This window comes from Pygocentrus nattereri, chromosome 15 (genome assembly GCF_015220715.1).
Source record: "Pygocentrus nattereri isolate fPygNat1 chromosome 15, fPygNat1.pri, whole genome shotgun sequence".
NCBI lineage: Eukaryota > Metazoa > Chordata > Actinopteri > Characiformes > Serrasalmidae > Pygocentrus > Pygocentrus nattereri.
The window spans coordinates 4,083,418-4,102,624 of record NC_051225.1 but is presented as its reverse complement, the minus strand read 5'-3'; the positions used below and the strand labels follow the sequence as shown (position 1 = coordinate 4,102,624).

The 19,207-nt window shown below is 41.0% G+C and overlaps 1 protein-coding gene across 3 annotated transcripts in view; it reads left to right on the top strand.

The window, feature by feature from the left end:
- The window catches only part of LOC108441290 (cortexin-1-like), a 42,898-nt gene extending 31,560 nt beyond the window's left edge, over positions 1–11,338 (top strand). For all 3 annotated transcript variants that reach the window (XM_037545607.1, XM_017720735.2, XM_037545606.1), the window contains 3 exons: positions 3,487–3,579; positions 6,394–6,683; positions 9,684–11,338. In XM_037545607.1, the coding sequence (XP_037401504.1) occupies positions 9,798–10,061 (264 nt within the window). In that variant the 5' untranslated portion in view covers positions 3,487–3,579; positions 6,394–6,683; positions 9,684–9,797 and the 3' untranslated portion in view covers positions 10,062–11,338. The remainder of the gene's footprint in view (positions 1–3,486; positions 3,580–6,393; positions 6,684–9,683) is intronic.
- The last annotated feature ends 7,869 nt before the right edge of the window (positions 11,339–19,207 follow it).

Below are 19,207 nucleotides of genomic sequence, written 5' to 3'. Positions count from 1 at the left end.
TTCTCTTATTCTTTCTCTCTCTCTCTCTCTCTCTCTCTCTCTCTCTCTCTCTCGCTTTCTCTCTCTCTCTCTCTCTTTCTCTTTCTCTTATTCTCTCTCTCTCTCTCTCTCTCTCTCGCTCTCTCTGTCTCTCTCTCTCTCTTTCTGCTCTCACTGTTCCCTGCTATTAGCGCTGGATGATACCGGGTAATGATACACTCAGCAGCTTTGGCTGGCGCAGGGAGTCGACAGTGAGCTCATTACAGTGTCAGTGATGTTCCTGTTTTTAAGGAACGCTGCGTCTCATCACTGTTGTCTTTACTGCTCCACTGGTTTTGCTCATTCTCTCAGTTATTGCTGCAAACTTTTTAAAGGGCCTTTGGCCTGAAAAAACTCCATTTCCCTTTTCTTTATTTCCTTTTTCTTCCTTTCTTTTCTCTTCTTTCCCCTATTTTACCCTTTCTTCCATCTCAATGGTTGTTCCTCTTTCTTTTTGTCTTTCTTCTCCGTCTCTCTCTCTCTCTCTCTCTCTCTCTCTCTCTGTCTCTCTCTCTCTGTCTTGCTCTCTCTGTCTCTCCCTGATTCTCTGTCTCTTCCTTCTCTGTCTGTCTCTCTGTCTTGCTTTGTCTCTCCCTCTTTCTGTCTCTTTCTTCTCTGTCTGTCTATCTCTATTTTGCTGTCTCTGTCTTTCCCTATTTCTCCATCTTTTCCCTCTCTGTCTGTCGCTCTATCTTGCTCTCTCTGGCTCTCCCTCTTTCTTCTCTTCCTTCTCTGTCTGTCTATCTGTCTTGCTCTCTGTCTCTCCCTCTTTCTGTCTCTTCTTTCTCTGTCTGTCTATCTCTATCTTGCCGTCTCTGTCTTTACCTCTTTCTGTCTCTTCTTTCTCTGTCTATCTCTGTATCTTGCTCTCTCTGTCTCTCCCTCTCTCTCTGTCTCGTCCTTCTCTGTCTATCTCTCTATCTTGCTCTCAGTCCCTTTCTTCTCTTCTGCTGTTTTTTTTCTGTTCTTGTTCTCTTTTTTCTTGCTCTTTATTTCTTCCTCTGTCTCTTGTGCTCTGTCTCTCCCTCCCTGTCTTTCTTACTCTCTCTCTGTCCATGTCTCTTTCCACTCATCACTCCTTCTCTTTTCTGACTTTGCTCTCTTTCTCTTGTGGTTCTTGCTGTCTATTTCTTCTTGTTCTCTCTTTTCTTGCGCTGTGTCTGTCTCGCTCTATCTTTCTTTGTCTCTTTGATTCTCTTTCTTTGTCTCTTTCTCTCTCTCTCTATCACCAACCTCACTTTTCTTGCTCTCTTTTTCGCTTCTTGTTCTCTCTCTCTTTTTTCTTTGTCTACCTCACTCTCAGTCTCTCTCTCTTTCTCTCTCTCTCTCTCTCATCACTTTAATTATGTTAACGATGTTCATGGGCTGGTGATAATAGGCCAGGGTCATGTTGTGCTTTGTGATCTGAGAGGAGCATCTACTCTAGAAGATGTGATACTTATTATTCATGAGTAGCTGTTTGATTCCAGATTGCTTCTCGTCAGAGCGCTGCGCTAATGTCATCCTGAAACCCGGCCCTGATGGATGGACATGGCATTTACAGTATCAGTGTTTACGTGCTTTTGTTCCTGAGTGCTAATGCTGCTGTAATATGACAGTAATCAGTGAGTGAAGTCCAGTAATCACGCTGAATGTCAGAATCATGCGTTAGGCACTGCTGGGCCTGTCGGGACGTCAATGTAACGTATTGCTGTAGGTGAAGGGGGCGGCTTTATGGAGTGTACTGGTTCTGTTACTGAGGGGATGGGATGGAAGTGATTCCATTAGTGCAGAATGCGGTTCTAATCTGGCTAATATATTGATGGTGATGCTTGCTTAAGCATTTCTACTGCAGTGATCCATCTGAGAAATATCAGACTCACATAAGTCCAAGGTTTAAATATGTAGGTAAGATGAGTTTAGCTGTATAGCACATGTTCATACACACAGTACAAATGTATAAAATAAATCAAATAAAATGTCATAATAAAATAAATAACACAGAGTAAAAGAGGTGGAGACAAGGCACCCCTAAAGGGGCATTTAGGGCTGAGAGGCAACAACTGCGGCACCCTATTTAAGGGGTGCTCACACGCTGTTCTGTGCTCAGTTTTGAGTTTATGCCGCAATGTGCATGTATCTCTTGGCCAAGCCACCAGTAATCTTTTGAAATCACATAGTCTCTCAAGTTAGTGACTTGGGACCTCCGTCCTTCTCAAGTTAAAATTCCCACCATAAGTGTGAACTACAGTGTTGCCATAGTCAAACTCTTATGCAACTTTAGTTGCTTGAATCCTACATGAAACCAAATTGCACTTGTACAAGTCGTGTCTGTTATGGGTGTCGAAAGTGTAAGTTAAAGGTCTCGTCTTGCCTTGATCTTGACATCATTTAGGCTTAGTCTTTTCTTTCCAACTTACAGTTTCAGTCAGAAATATTGATAAAAAACAATCCCCAACAGACCCACAAGTCTTTTGCATCTGAATAATAATTGTGTAAGACAAGTCTATGACCTCATTATTTCCTTTATAGCTCTTTTCTACATCTCAGAAATCTTTCAGTGGTCAGCCAGTACAGAAGGAGACCTCATATTCTTCTCTTTTATCTCCAGAACTTCTTAGAATGGCTTTAGATGGTGAAACGTTCATGCAACTTTAGTTGCTTTAAACCTACATGAAACTAAATTGCACTTGAGTTGCATTATGCAAAAGTGTCGTAGGACAACACTTTTATATGATCAAATTCATGTAGAATCAGCCTCAGGCCACTTGATGAACCATTAGGATCCTTTTTTGTCGTTAGAAACTCATCAGGAAAACACAGAATACCATTACAAGTAGTTAGAAAACAAAGTGAAAAATCACTTCTAAACGACCGGGAACCAGAAAACTTTAATAGTTTGTGTTAGGAGTTCTCGATTTCCACTCATCTTGGTTCCAAAAACGAAGATATGGAGAAAGACAAAACATAAAGAGTAATATGTTAATTATTACTGACCGTAGCAAGGAAATTAAAAATTAAAATGAGCTTAGCCAGCTATCAGGGCTGGATGAACTGTACTTGATTCTTCTCAGCCACCTGCTGCACGTGGGCAGATGTTAAAGCACTGCCAAAGTTCATTATAAGCCACTTTTTTGTTTAACAAACTTTGCATTTCACTCTGTTTTCAACTTTATCATACAGTTAGTTTAGTGCTGTGTATGTTCCTGAATGAATTGGTGAACAACTGATGCCTGACCTTGTTAGTAGTTTTGAGATAAAGTTTTGGCCTAAAACAGTATTTTTCATGGTGGAAACATATTTTTCAGATTTCCTACTATTTTCCCATCATCAACATTCCATATAAAAAAATACATAAATAAAATGGCTATAATTGGACGTTCAATTTCAAGCATACAAGCATAAACCTTTAGATCAAAATTGATCAGATGTGTTCAAACCTTTGACTGACACTGTATGTGAGACGTATTTTCTTGTGTGTGTTTTCAGCACTTGTGGGGTGAGGAGGAACAAAAGACCACCTGAGGACCACTATGTCTGCTGTGGAGTGAAGACCCCCAGACATCCGCAGTCTTATCCTCTGTAACTGACTGTATTTCTTAATTGAGATATTATTGGAAATCTAGACTGTGTTTGTTTTAGTAGGGCAAATATTACAGAATGCTAATATTGCGATTATATTGTTATATGTTGCAATTGCAATATGCAGTACATTAACCCCTTAGCAATCCAGGCTCATTACACACTAAGGCTGACTATTCAGTAGTTACAGGGACTTCAGTGCAAACAAATGGAGCTGTTCTTAGGTTGCAGAGGTATGTAATCATAATTTGGCTTGTTAAGGGGTTAGAAAGTACTAGTGAATCAATAAAATGAATCTTAAAGATTATACGCATCATTTTTTACCAAAATAATTGTTTTGTTGAACTACATTAATACCTTAATTCATTAAATTACCCACTGATCTGGTCAGGTTGCTCAAAGCACACATATTCTGAGATATCAGTATTGGGGCAGTCTTGGGCTGGAGGTTAGGGATCTGGCCCTGTCACCGGAAGGTTGCCGGTTCGATCCCCAGGGCCGACAGTCCATGACTGAGGTGTCCTTGAGCAAGACACCTAACCCCCAACTGCTCCCCGGGCGCCGTGGATAGGGCTGCCCACCGCTCCGGGTAAGTGTACTCACTGCCCCCTAGTGTGTGTGTGTTCACTAGTGTGTATGTGGTGTTTCACTTCACGGATGGGTTAAATGCGGAGATGGAAATTCCCTGGTTGTGGGATCAAAGAAGTATCAGTTAACTTAGCTTAAAAGGTTAATATTAAGATGCACTAACATCTGAAGCTCCAGTTGGAGTATATACACACATTGTGTGGTGGTCAGGTCATCTGTATTTCTCCATATTAATACGGTAGTGTTGCCCAGCCAGCAGCTCACATATCAAAGTCCGTCTAATTTCTCCAGCCGGCCAGACGGCTTATTTAGCAGCTGTCTCTGGCTTTCACGCATTGATCCGCTGTCCTGCTGATCTGATTAGCCCTCCTGCGTCCTGTCTGCTAAAGCTCGGACACGTTTGGCCGCTCTTGGCGCAAGGCCGGAAATAGGATGCGTGTCTGTGCTCTCAGAACAGATGTGTTAACCCTTTAAACCCTTTATTTTCCTGTAGAAGGATTTTGCACTCTCATAAGAACAGAGCGAATACATTTGTTTCACAGTAGCTCATGAATAATTCATAATTATTCTAGGTGTCTTAAAGAGCCTCTACCACGGAAAACGGAATTTTCCTTGCTTGCTTTAAAGTAACAGGCTGATGTAGTATGTAAACCCTTCAGAACAGTCCGTTCACTCCCCAGTCCATACAAAAATGGACTGTTTTGAATTTGGTGCTTTTGTGATGTCACAAAAATGCATTTGTAGTTTTTCATGAGGTACAATGCAGGGCAGTCAATCAGAACAGAGGTCATAATTATAAGCTCACCAGACAAAAAATAGACACCTGTGACTGAAACATACCTAATAGCGTGTAATACCTCCACGAGCAGGAGTAACAGCTGCGATTCGATTTGGCACGGACTGGACAACCATTCGACCAGATTTTGTGGATGCCCATTCTGGTGTCTTCCTCGTTGTTCAGGTAGTCCCACAGTTTTTCAGATTTTCAGTGTCCAGATATGTGAACGCTCCTGAATGTTCATCATGCCAAGCAGATACATTGGCAGCCCTGTGAAAGTGGGAATCATCATCTTGGAATGCAGGGATAGGAATGTAAGATAATTAGCAAAAGGCAAAAACTGCTTGTCCAGCTGCTCAATGTTGGCACTGTGGTTCAAATTTATTGTCACATCAACCAAAGGACCCATATCTGCATAATTAAAACACCCCTAGAATATTACAGAGCTTCTCCAGCTTGAACCACACCTTGCACGCTGTCCTCATTGAAGGTTTCCTGAGGTCCACAGTGAACACGACGCCCATCATCATTCACATACAGGTAGAAATGAGATTCTTCTGACCACTGAACACATTTCTGGTCATAAACAGTTGAACCAGTTTTTGTATCTCTTTGCCCACTGGAACTGTCAAATCTGTGAGCAGTAGTGAACAAAGGCCTCTTGTGTGCTACTCTGCTCCGTATGTTCTGATGAGAATTTCCTGTAGACTGGGATTTTTTTGGCCACTGCTGCTATACCCCTATGACCATATGCTTCAATACACCTGCAAATTCAGCTACTTCCTTCACACTGTGGCCTTTGGCATGCCATTAACATCTGCTTTGTGACCTATTTTCCACACATTGAATGAGACATTCACTGCACTGTACCAACTTTTCTCAATCTATGAATCCCGTTGCACGCCTCGCAGGTACTTATATATCCTTGTGCAATGCCATCTGCAGGAGCTTGAAGTTACTACTTCCTTAAACATGGAAGGCGACTACTTTTTTGTCTGGGGAGCTTATGACTGTTGACATATGACATACATGACTGTTTTTGTTACACAAACCCACAAAAATATCGTAAGTGGGCACCAAGAAAAAAGACAATAAAAATGTAGTATATGGGCCCTTTAAATAGTGCATTATTTTTGGAAACTGGTTAATGCACCATGCTCAGAAAGTAGATGAACTCACAATATATGAATTCACTTGGTTCATTCATTTTTTGTTAATTTATTATAAAGGTTAATGGTGTAAATGATGTTAAAACAATCATATATTTTAAAAGTGCTGTTAATTAGCACATCATTTTCGAGAGTGTGTTTATTGTGGCTGCAGCGAATTCAATCTACTTCAATTTATTATCAGTTTGATTTGTTGCCAAGTTTACATACTGTGATGTTTTAACACAAATCGTCTGTTGTTTTTGTAATAAGCGTGTTGTGTGTGTATTGTCATTGCAGTTTTGCTGTCACCCAGAAGAACAGCGTCCAGCAACACCTGGACACCCGAGTCCCATCTGGATCCAATTAGCTGGTGTCCAGCCAGGCGTTGCGGGCCGAGTCCCTGGCCGCTGTGATCGCTGTTTTTATCCGTCCTGGCAGCTTGTTGTGTCATGTCGGCTTTCCTCGTGCCACGGCCGCCACTGACCGGATCGGATGTGACAGGGCTGAAATAAGCAGAGCTGTCGTTTTCCCTCCTCAAGGACGAGCACGAAGTCCAGACTGCTCCACTTGTGTCAGTGTGCGTGCAGGTGTGTGTCTATCACTCTGTCAGGGAGAGTCTCTGAGTCTCACTTCAGCCACCCACTTCCTGTCCACTGGGGTTGCGGCTTCTAATCTGGCCAAACTCCCTCCATTCTCTGTTGTCCCTTTGGTGTCTTGTGTCTTGCCCAGTGGCATTAGTAGGATCTTATAGGACAGAGTGTGAGAAAAGGGAACAGGCCTCTCATACCAGTATTACAAACCCCATTTCTGGAAAAGTTTCTGGGACATTATGTAAAATGCAATAAAAACAAGATCTGGGATTTGCAGACCAAGTCAAGCATGGGCACTGTGTGTTTACGAAACAAGTTGGGATATCCTGGGAAAAGTCGTCATCTTGGTGGCAGTATATGCCTCTCAAAAATCTCAATATACACCTCCATGTCTTTGGTACCTTCACACATGTGCAACTATTACACATATGCAAGCAAGGTACCATGCCATGTGATACCGTGTTGGATTTTGCACCTTTCTGGATGGTCCCTTTTATCTTTGGCACAGAGAACTCAACATCAGTTTTACCCAAAAACAAGCTGAAACATGGACCCATCTGACCACAGCACATATTTCTTCTGTCTGAGACGAATTCAGGCCCAGAGAACTCGGCGGCATTTCTGCATAGCATTGATGTGTGGCTTTCTCCTTATGTAATAGAGTTTCAAGTTGCATTTTTTGATGATTTACTCCCAAGCCAATTCTTGTTTTTATTGCATTGTCCAAAATGTCCTCAACCATAAATCTGAACTAAAACTTAATCCTAAACCTAACATTTACTCTAACACTAACCTTGACCTCGACCATGAATGTGAACCCAAACCTAGTCCTAAACCTAACATTAACTCTAGCACCTTGACCTCGACCATAAATCTGAACCCAAACCTAGTCCTAAACCTAATATTTACTCTAACACCTTGACCTCGACCATAAATCTGAACCCAAACCTAATCCTAAACCTAACATTTAATCTAACATTAACCTTGACCTCGACCATAAATCTGAACCGAAACCTACTCCTAAGCCTAACACTCACTCAATTACTAACATGGACCTCAACCATAAATCTAAACCCAAACCTAATCCTAAACCTAACATTTATTCTAACACTAACCTCGATCTCAACCATAAACCTGAATCCGAACCTAAATCAAAAACTCATTTTAACCCTAACCTTAAACTCAACCCAAAGCCTAAATCTAACTCTTGTTTAAAGCCGCACTATGTAGGATTTTTTGTTAAATCCGAAATAAGTAATAAATCATTACTGAGTCAGAAGAATTAAAACATGATGGGCGTTATTATATAATAATTTAGACTTTTTCGGAGCGTCATACGTCTTTACATTTTTACATGACATTAGACTGATGATGACAATATCAGACAATTCACTCACATCCTCAGAAGACACGTCCTTCACGTTTGCTTGGAGTTTTCTTTGAATTCTCTTTCAACGCCCTCACAATCATCAGATTCATCTGCTCTGGGAAGTTGCGTGCAATTACACATTGTCACCAGAGAGGTCTCCAAAAAACCTACAGCAAATCAGTAAACGTCGGGTTTGTCAGTTGATTTTCTTGGGTGTTTACAGGAGTTTCTTTCACCTGTCTTGATGTTACCACAGGCTTCTGCCTCATCCTGAATGCTGTGTACTTGTTCAATGAACAAGCCATATCGCTGCTGTCGGGAAGAAAACATTATATCTCCATTTTTTTTTGTTTTTCAGTGTTTGACATCATTTGAATATGCTTTTTGTTTTTTATATTGTCTGTAAACTTCATGATGAATAGAGAAAAATAAATGACCCAAAATGCCTTGGAAAAAATTCTGGTTCCATTGACTTACATTAAAAGTAAAGTAGGTTTTTTCCTTCTCCTGTAAAGTCACCGTTTTGGAGATACGTTTTCTTTCGACAACAGCGATATGTGTCTATTTATATCTTGGACGTTGCTGTGTTGTCTGGTTGTTGGTCTTAGCCAATCTTGCCAAGCTCTGTCGTGAATTATTGTTTTAGAAACACTGAAAGTGCTTTATTTTTGTATACAAATTCAGACTTGGAGTCTCCTTTTGTTAATTTTTTTTTGCGGAAGTTTGATATTCCTTGCTCATTGGACCCAGCTAATCTATCCATACTCCGCCCATAAATGCAATCTGTAAATACTGCTGTGAAGAGCTTTACAGAATGCTGGTAAAAATCCTATTTCTTTGGAGAATAGTGAACACCCTAATGGTAAACTCTAGCACAACTTTAATTTGCTTTGAAATATGCAACTTTAAGATGCATTCTTAATTTCAGATGATGTTTGGGGAGAAGATTCAATCATCAGTGATTGAACCATTTCACTCTATTGCATAAGCTATGTGTGTACATGCAAATGAAATATAATTTGAAATCAGTATTACACTCTAAATGTAGGTATTTTTGATACAAAAAATTATACAGTTTCTTATTAGGTTGAATACATTTTTTTGCTTCTATTTTGTAAAGCATGGTCAACCTCAGTTGTATGGAGATGTTTGGTCAAATTCCATGTTTCATTGTTTTTCTAATTCAAATTATGTTGGCACGGCCTCCACAGGGAACACACCTCTGCGCATTGTAATGCACAATTACTCTTGAATTACATGTTGAATTTAAAATAAAACATAAATTATGGCTTTGTGCAAAAAAATGTATGGCACATTTTATTCGATTTTTTCTTGAAATTTTATTCATTTATTTATTTAACAACATGTTAACCTCAGCTCATAGAAACGTAGCTCTAAAATTTGCAGATGAATGCAATATTTCAGTTTGTTTTCTCTAAAGGGTGTGTTAACTTTTTCTTGCTTCAAAAAAAAAAAAAAAACCTAAACATGGAATTTGACCGGGAGTGCCTAAACTTTTGCCCACAACTGTAGCAAATGCAGCTACAAAAGAACACAGTTGTGGACAGAGTATGAAAGAAACCCTAACCTAAAGGGGTGTTGTGCTCGCTTTTTCCTGTGTATCTCAGGCTCGTTTCGGCCCCTCTCAGTCCGTGGAGGTCACGGATTCCAATCTGGCTGACCTCCCTTTGCACCCGACCGTCCAGACCGTCTGCAAGTTCTGCCGCCGCAGCCCGTGGAGGATGAGTGATGTCTCCACGCTGGACTACGAGCTGCTCTCTCCGGGGCCCCTGCTGGCCGGTGCCCCCAGCGGCCCCCCGCTGGCGGGGGACGCAGAGCAGCGGACGGCCTTCGCCTTCGTGGGCCTGCTGATGCTCTTCCTGCTGTTCCTGCTAGTGCGCTGCTTCCGGATCCTTCTGGATCCCTACAGCCGCATGCCCGCCTCCTCCTGGACCGACCACAAAGAGGGCCTGGAGAGGGGCCAGTTTGACTATGCGCTGGTGTAAAGAATCGCTAAGCGATGGTGGGCGGGCCCCCGTGCCTCCACACCCTGCACCCTGCCTCTGCCTTAGCTCTCTCTGTGGCCAGCCCTGGTTGGAGTTGCCCTCCGCCTCGCGTCCTTTTTTTGGTCAGAGTTATACTGTAGTTACTCCTCAGGGCTACAGGGTTTTCCTTGCAGCGGGGCTGCCCAAACCATTAACCACAAAAAGTCGATTCTTTTGCCCAACCATAGGGCATCTGTGGAGAAATGGGGGCAACACTTCATTTTGATGGTCCTCTATAGTTGCTTAGTAGATGCTCTCCTTGTCTTTGACTCCCAAACTCTGCTCTGAAACTCAAGTACAGCCCTCCTTTCAGTGTTTAATGCAAAGCCTCAATCCCAAAAACATGCTTGTGTCCTGCCCAGAGCACCTGAACGCCGATGCTAATGTAGCTGATATGGATTCACACAGTAAAATGACACCATTGCAGCGTTTGTTAGCTAACACCAGTGCTAACTAGCTAGCTAGATGGCTAGTCTTATCGTTCAGCCCCCCAAAGCCCAGAGCTCACTTTCTTAGCTTCAGATATTAGCTAGCTTCTGTAGGCTACGACCAAAGCTAGCTAATATCTGAAGCTAATTGCGTTAGCTACGAGCTACATCACCTGCACAGCTTAGACAAGTTTGCTCGCCTAGCTAGCAGCTAGCTTCATGCCGTTAATCCCCCTCAGAGCCCAGAGCTCACGTCGTTAGCTTAGCTAGCACACTCAATAAAAGATGGTTCTTCAAGGGCTCTTTAGTAAAGGCAGTGTTTCTTTAGAACCTTGAGTTCTATGTTGAACACATGGTGAAACTGTTCTTCAGATTGTTGGAGGATATGTTCTTTGTGGTTCTTTATAGCAGCAAAAGGGTTCCGCTCTTGTTACGATGTCAAGCTTGTAACAACGGAAGAACCATTTTTGGTGCTCTACTGAATCATTTCCAAAAAGGTTCTGTGTAGAACCTTATCCAGATTATCCATCAATCTGAAGAATGCAAAGGACCATTTACACTGCAAAAAGTGGTGTCTTGTCAAATATAATTATCTTATATCCGAATTTGGTCAATAAATCTAATATTTCTCCGTTTGAGATTATTGCAAGTTTAAATTTAGATGATGCAACTTATTAGACACTGTTTACTTGTTTTGTGTCTTTTTATTCAATAAAATCATCTTATTATACACTCTCAGAAATAAAGGTGCTAAACTGTCTCTGGGTCAGTGCCCCTCTTGTCTCTGGGGTGGTCCTCTCAAGGCCTTTAGTCAGGGAACATAACTGAACCATAATCCACTGAAATGATCTGTTCTAAGCTGTCCTGACTCCACACACCCTGCCTCGCCTCGCCTCCAGGCTTTAATTCTACTGTTCTGTTTTAAAACATTCAGTTATGAAAAGGAACAAATACCAACTTTTCACCTGGAAAAACTTCTGTAAGGTTTACAATCAGACCTTAAACCCACTGTAGAACCTTCGAGGGAACATTTACACTGTTTGTACCTTGATGAACAAAAAAGGTACCTGAACCTTCATTTCTGACAGTGTACTAGCAGATATTGTTGCTTGTTTCAAAGTGAGATCATTTCACTTAAATTTACTTATTACTGGACATTTTATACTTGTTTTAAGTTAAATTATCTTAATTCAAACTTGCAACCGTCTCAAATGGACAAATATTAAGATAATGATACTTGACAAGATACCACTTTTTGCAGTGTAAGCATGAAATGGTTCTGTAAGTAGAATCACTAAAGTACCCTTGGAGAACCATCTTTTTCAACAGTGTTAGCTTGTTAGCTACATCAGCTGCACATCTTAGAAATGATTAAGATACAATGATCAGCTGTGTAGCAGATACCAACTCCAGTCTTCATGCTCTTCAGCTCCCATAGCTCTCGCTGGCATTGGAAAACACTGAAATGTGTTCTTGTCTTTGCGTTAACATGATCATCCTGTTCCTTTCAGTTGCTGTTTTTCTGTCTTTCTTATCTTGGATTGTCTATAAACCAGTTTTGGTGTTAATTTCACTGTCCATGCAAAACATAACTGACTAGCAAGTAGAGATGCCTCCTTGACCCGATTGGATGTTGATGGCCTTACTGTTTCTTTTCTCTCATTACAGTGAGCGACAGCTGTGATGTGAGAAGGAATTTGCCAGATATTTTTTAAAAAAAGTCCCTAACTATATGACTATAGCTGTGTCCCAGTTCAAGGGGTGCCTCCTTTGAAGGACGCAGTCTATGAAGGCGTTCTTATAAGGTCTTTAAAAACGGAGCCACAGACTTTTATTTATTCTTTTAATTTTTCATTTATTAGAGCTGGAGATGCTTCTCTCTGTCGGCTCTTTGCTCCCTAAAATGAAACGTTAGTGTAAGTTTAGCTTCAGCCCACAATGGCTTTTTTTAACATTAGTATCGTTGGCTATTCGACTCGGTTTAAACCCAATGCTTACATTTAAAGTGTCTCCTCAGCCGCCGTTCCCTCCTCTGCTGATCCCACCATGTTCTCTCATCCTCACCGGCACGCAGTGAATCTCATGCTGGCTGACTCCTTCGTTGCCATGGAAAAGAAGGACACGTTTCTTGGCCGCATATGAAGGAGACCTTCGAAATGGGACAGCCTAGTCGCGCCACTGTGGTGCACTCGCCCTTCAAATGCAGCCTCAGAAGGATGCAGCCCCTGAATTGGGACACAGCTTATATCTGACTTGTTGACTATATACCATTGATTTCCGTGAAAAAGGGGATATCCAGAATTCTGCGGAATTTCATTGTTGAGCTTTGGGGTGGGCGATATGATGATTTCATCGTTATCATGACGAATTATGTCACAATGCACTTTCCTGAGCATATAATGGATCATCAGCACTTGAAGAACACGGACCAACCTCACGATTCATTACAAAGAGAACATGAATAGTCCTGTTTATCTGACCAGCAGAGATGTTGAATAGTGTTTTTAATTGTGGCAGTACAGGCTATTTTTCAGTTTCCACTTATCAAACCTCAGAAACCTAATATTATGATACTGTGTATCATAAAAAATGTTTTCAAATATGGTAATAGTATATTTTTGCCATATAGCCCACACGTAGTTGAGATGCAACCAGTCATTCAGAGCGGTTTGGTGTGAAATGGTTGATTGTAGAGACTCAGATGTCTTTACAGTGGTGGTGATGGGAACCAGGGGTCGTCCTGACTACAACACAGATGTAGCCATTTTATTTACTATTCAGAATGACAAGTGAACATACATCTGTTTAATATATGATGCTGATTATTGTAGATCAGTGGTAAATGTGAAAGGTTTTCTTTGGGGACTATTTAGCCTCATGACACCCTACATGTACCTCTCCACCGTGACTTTTAAAAATGCATGTATACATTTTAAAAATCGTCGTTCAAAACTATCATAAAACAAGATCTCAGGCGTCTCGCACGGTGTATTTGTTACCATTTTGAAGTTCAAAGATTTTAATAACTTTGTGGAAGGGAGCTTTTAGAGGTGGGCATCTGGTTCCTATCACTGCCACTGTGAACAGTTCTGACTCTGTTTTGAGTGTTTCACACCAAACCGCTCTGATTGACTGTTTACATCTTATCCAGTGAACCAGACATTTTGAAATTCCCTTCGATTTTCCCCCAACATTAACTTTAACTACTACGACGGCATTTTAGGGCCACTGTTAATAAAACGAAAAAATAGTAGACTTTGAGAATAAAGTCGTAATATTTTGAGAATAAAGACATATGGTCTGATATCTCAAGAATAAAATTGTAATATTTTGAGAAAAAATTTGTACTATTTTGAGAAAAATGTCATAATATTTAGAGAATAAATGTTGTCGATTTATGACATTAAAGTGGCATTAATAGCAGGAGAGGTCATAATATTGTGGTCAAAGTCTTTGTAAAGTGAAGCAGCACCTCCTCATGTTAAATGAGGGGTGTTGAGTTGGTGGAGCTACACTTTCATATCAATTCCCCCATAAAGAAACACTCAGCCTCCCCGTCTCTCCTGCATATCAGCACCAGCCTGGTACTGGAGTAAGAACCGGCTGAAACGGCTGAGCAGGGAACTGTTTATCTAGAATAAAGAGCCGGACGGACTCGGAGGAAATCGTCTATCTGTGTTGTTGAAGGAGAATCTTAGGCATCTACACGGCTATCGGGGGCTTCATCTCCCCTATTCAAAGAGGGCATGAAGTTTCACAGACAGTGAGAATGAAGATCAAAATGATCCACAGAGAGACTCGAGTGAGTGGAGCTCCGGCACCAGTGCAGCAACCGAGACCCCAACACATTACCGTTAGCCCACTTTATCCTCCAAATATTGACTTTTTTCCCGAAATAGTAACTATTTTTCAAAAAAATTTTTTTCTCAAAATATTACGACTTTATTCTTGAAGTCTACTATTTTCATTTTTATTAACAGTGGCCATAAAACGCCGGCATAAACTACAACCTCAAACCAAAAACTTAATCCTGCTGTAACTGCGAGTTTCATGGTTTGCTAACAGACGAACTATAGAGGACCATCGAAATAAAGTATGAGTAGTAGTTTAACAGATTTCTTTAATGTCCTGTATCCTTTACCGCGCCGTTTGGATCATATTTCAGCTAATCCAGCCAAAACCTTTGGGCAACCTCTGTTTTAGAGTATAAGACGTATACAAACTACCTTGAACTGCAGCCATAGATCACGTAAAGATGCTGTACTGTGTGTGACACTAACTGTTCACAGTGATCACTAAGCCTACTCACCCAGAGACACGCTCTCTATAGCTGCAGTAAATCAGAAGCGCCCTCTTCATTTAGGTTCTTTGGCATAGACACCAAATACACGCCCACATGCTTTGCACTGCACTGCTAGCGCTACATGGATGTCCTGCAGATCTGCCTTGTTTTTCTTCATTAAGGGTGTGTCTGTGCTGTTTTCTTGGTGTTTACATGAGCAGAGTCCCCTTTAAGATGCATCTTCTTTCTCCCATGGCTTCTGCCTCGTCCTGTGTACTCGCATAAATGAACAAGCCATATGTATCTATTTATGTCTTGGATGTTGCCGTGTCGTCTGGTCATTAGTCTTAGCTGATCTTGCCAAGCTCTGTCGTGAATTACTGTTTTAGAACCACTGAAAGTGCTTTATTTTTGTATTCGGACTCAGATTTGGAGTCTCCTTTTTGCTAAAAATCTACAATATTCTACTGTAAGTGTTTGAGATTCTTAGCTCACTGTCTTCTCACTGGACCCAATGTGTGACCGACGTGTGCTGAAGTGGCTGGGGGGGTGGGGGGGTGGGGGTGGGGTCTGTGTTGCTTTAAGTGTGTTTTTGAGATTTGTACTGTACTGTATGTAGATTGAATATTTTTCCTAACTTTTTTTTGCTAAGCTGGGCCATTTCTGTGAAATAAAACAGGGTTTTATGCACTTTGACGCTTCCAATATCCTCACTGGAAGATCCTCCTACACGATCAATAAACCATTGGACCACAGAAAGGCACTTGGAGGAGGCGGCTGGTAATGAACCCAAAGACAAAATGGTTTAAAAACATTACCCACATTGATTTATTGCCGTTCGGTGTTTCTTACAGAAGTACAAAAAAAAAAAACAATTTTGCGTGATGTGAAATTGTACATTTCCCACTAATTCTTAGTTAAAAGTGTGGTGGACGGGCCCCTTTCCGACGATCTCTTAAGGCTCTACAAACAATCATGACATTTTTTTTCCTCCCCCACATTAAAGTTGATGCTATTTCAAGTTTGCCAATGATGAGATACAGTACGCACACGCACATTCCTTCTTTTACATGTAGTGGCAAATAAAATTATGATTAAAAACATTTAAAAAAAGATACAAAAGTATACAAAGTTCCCATGTTAGACAAAAGGTTATGCATAAATATAGCTCAGGCTGTTTGTACAGTGCAGTAACCTTGATGTTCAGGAAGCATTAGTGTCGTTTTAGCACCAGAGATGAAAGAGCAGACACTGCAGGGGGACGGGATCAAGTCAGTTTTGCACCTAGAAAACAAAAACTCTCGGAGAAACGGCTGAACGTGCAGCTCCCGCGTTATTTCAGGGGGCGCCGCTGTGAGGACAGCGTCCTGTAAACAGTGATGGACGTCGCTCAGTGTCTGGCGGCCATTCGACAGGAATACAAAGTCAACAGCACCTTTTAAGTCTTTCTATCTCGTGTTGGATTTGGTTCGACAGCCTGGACGCTCTTAACAACAGAGAAAAAAAAATCTACATTTCACTTAAAAATATACAATTTAATTTCAAAAAAAAAAAAAAAAAAAGCATGTTTGGTAATATTGGTTTTCAGCATTGAGACAGTACAAAAGACAGACAAACATAAAACAAGACCTTAAAAAAACGTCACGATTGCAATCCGTGGGTCAAGACTGCGTGGTCTGAAGTACAGCGTTGGTGTTGGAGTCGTTTAGCACCTTTTTTTTTATTAAAAAAAGAGTAGGACGGGAGCTGAACTGACCGGCACGGTCGAGGTCGGGTGTTTGTTGGTGTGTGGCGTCTGTTCGAGGCCTGAGGAATCTGTTAGTGCACTGCTGAGGTTACTGTGGGCCTGCGCTCCCGTTGGCAGCTGCGGGGGACGTGCACTGTGTGCCACTTTTAACTATCCATGAGCTCCTTTCTCTTTGCCAGACTGCAGTAACTTCACATATTAAAGACCAAGATAGATTTTTTGAGGAAAACAAGATAATATAAATAAAGTGTGAGCAAATATTAAAAATAAGATACAATTAAAAGTAAAATAATCATTCAAAATATAAAATAAAATGCATTTTTGAATGTTATTGAACAATTGCATAAAAGTAAAACTTAATTTGAACTAAAAAAACTACGCTCAGTAAAAATGTGGTTCAAAATGACTTCATGGACAGTCGATTAGACCTTGAACGCCTTAAAAATAAATGAGCGGCTAAAGCAAATAAAAAAGGCAGCAGTGAGTGAAGCTCAGATCTTGCTGGTTGCTGATCTTTCTCTTCTCCATCAAACCTGTCAGCTTCTGCCCATATTGCTGCTGTCGGAACAAAACCTTATGTCTGTTTTTTTTTTTTTTTTTTTTTTGACACAATTTGAAAATACATGTCACTGTTTACATTGTGTGTAAATTTTATGATGAATGGACCAAAACGAACAACCTAAATTGACATAGACAAACGTCTGGTTCCATTGACTTACATACAAAATAAACTATGTTTTTTCCTTCTCCTGTAAAGTTACCATTTTGGAGATGCAAGGTTTTGTTTTGACAGCATCAATATCCATATTGATCAGATATAACTCAGTGCTGCCCTTTTTGTTTGTTATGCTGCTTGTTTATATTTTTAAGATGTTTATGACCCTAATTACCAACAATAAATTCGTTTTAAACCAGTCGTGAACCCTTTATAAGGTCTTATTGTGAAGTGGTGCAGCCCATACAGCTGCTAAAGGAGCTTTTGGATGAATGTACTTTTTAATTTTTCAGTTATGTACACATGATATTGATCTATCTTTTACTTGCTTAGTCTTTAATATTGTAAGTCGTTACAAACATACAAAGAAAACATGCTCGCTGCTACAAAAACTGCCCGAAAAGTAGCTTAAACACACCGACTGCGTTACACACTGTAGATCTCCCTGATTAGACATGAAGAGCAGGTTCAATGTGACTCCATAGCACCACTACAGCAACCAGGCCTTTGAGTTAACAGCTGTGTGCGAGTGTGGCTACGAGGTATCAGGACACGGCAGCACATCTGATGAAGTGAGGGGGTGTTGCTGCTCAGGAACAGTCTAAGGGACTGTGTGCACTGCTCATTTCCACGATTCAGCTCGTTTGGAGGTTAATAAGTTCATGAATGTGTTGAGTCCGACATGTTTGAGCAGAGAAATGACAGCAAATGTGCAGAGTCTGAACTGGGACTGAATCACTGGGTTCCTCCTCTACCCCAACTGTAGCCAATCTGCTAAGACAGGTTTGGTGTATGAAGTTTGCTTCTTTAGTTTTGCACTGGAAATGGCTAACATGGCTAGTAAAAAAAAGCCCATAATTAGCACAGAAGGTCAGTGAAATGAGAGGTCAGCTCAACTCAAAGTGATACAGTAACTGATTACGTGGCTTTTCTTTCCATCACACAATCCTATTAGACATTTTCCCTCTTGGCTATGAACTTACGGATGGCTATGGCATCCCTGGGGCTCATCCTCACAACCTCCTGTTGGGGAGATAGCTTAGTTCACTGCACCACTCAGGAACACATGAAGCATCTCGGATTTTGTGTCTACAAATGTTTCATACACTGGAGAAAATATTAGTGTCAATGTTAAAGCATGGCTTCGTCTCATGTGGTGCAAGTATCTAATAATTCATCCCAACATCTGGAGGTTGTGAGTTTGAACCCCAGCAATTCCATAGCTGTCCATATCCAGAAGCCCAAGAGGAGAATATACCAGATGGGATTGTGTGATAGAAGGAGGTTCAGCTAGTGGGATAAACTGAGTGAAAAATGTGTTTATCTAACTGAGATGCAGATCTAGGAACAGTAGCTGGGAAAACCTTTGACTTAGCTAATAAGTTTGAGCTGTGTGAACTCTGGTGTCCTCAAGTTGAGTCAACTCAAGAAAAGCCATGTATTCAGTTACTATATCATTTTAATTTGAGCTCACCTCCCATTTTTCACAGTGCTCTTTAAACATTCTTTAAACAAATTTTAGGACTTAAAGCTGAATTAAACCAATTTTTCAAAATTCCGTCATAAAAACAGCAAAGAAGGTAGACAAAGTCATTCAGAGTGGTTTAGTGTGAAATACTCCGTTTTAGAGAACTGCTCACAGTGGTGGTGATATGTCTGGTTCCCATCACCATCACCACCACTCGGAATTACTTTGTTTACATCTCGATTGAAATTTGCATACATTTCAAAATTTAAGACGGCAGCTTGAAACGTTTCTAGCCTTAAACACCCAACTGCATTCAGTAAGCCCTTTGGGGGCAGTAGTGGGCTGGAGGTTAGGGAACCAGCCTTATAACCAGAAGGTTGCCGGTTCAATCCCCTTGGCTGACAGTATGTGATGAAGTGCCCTTGAGCAAGACACCTAACCCTCAACTGCTCCCCAGGTGCTGTGGA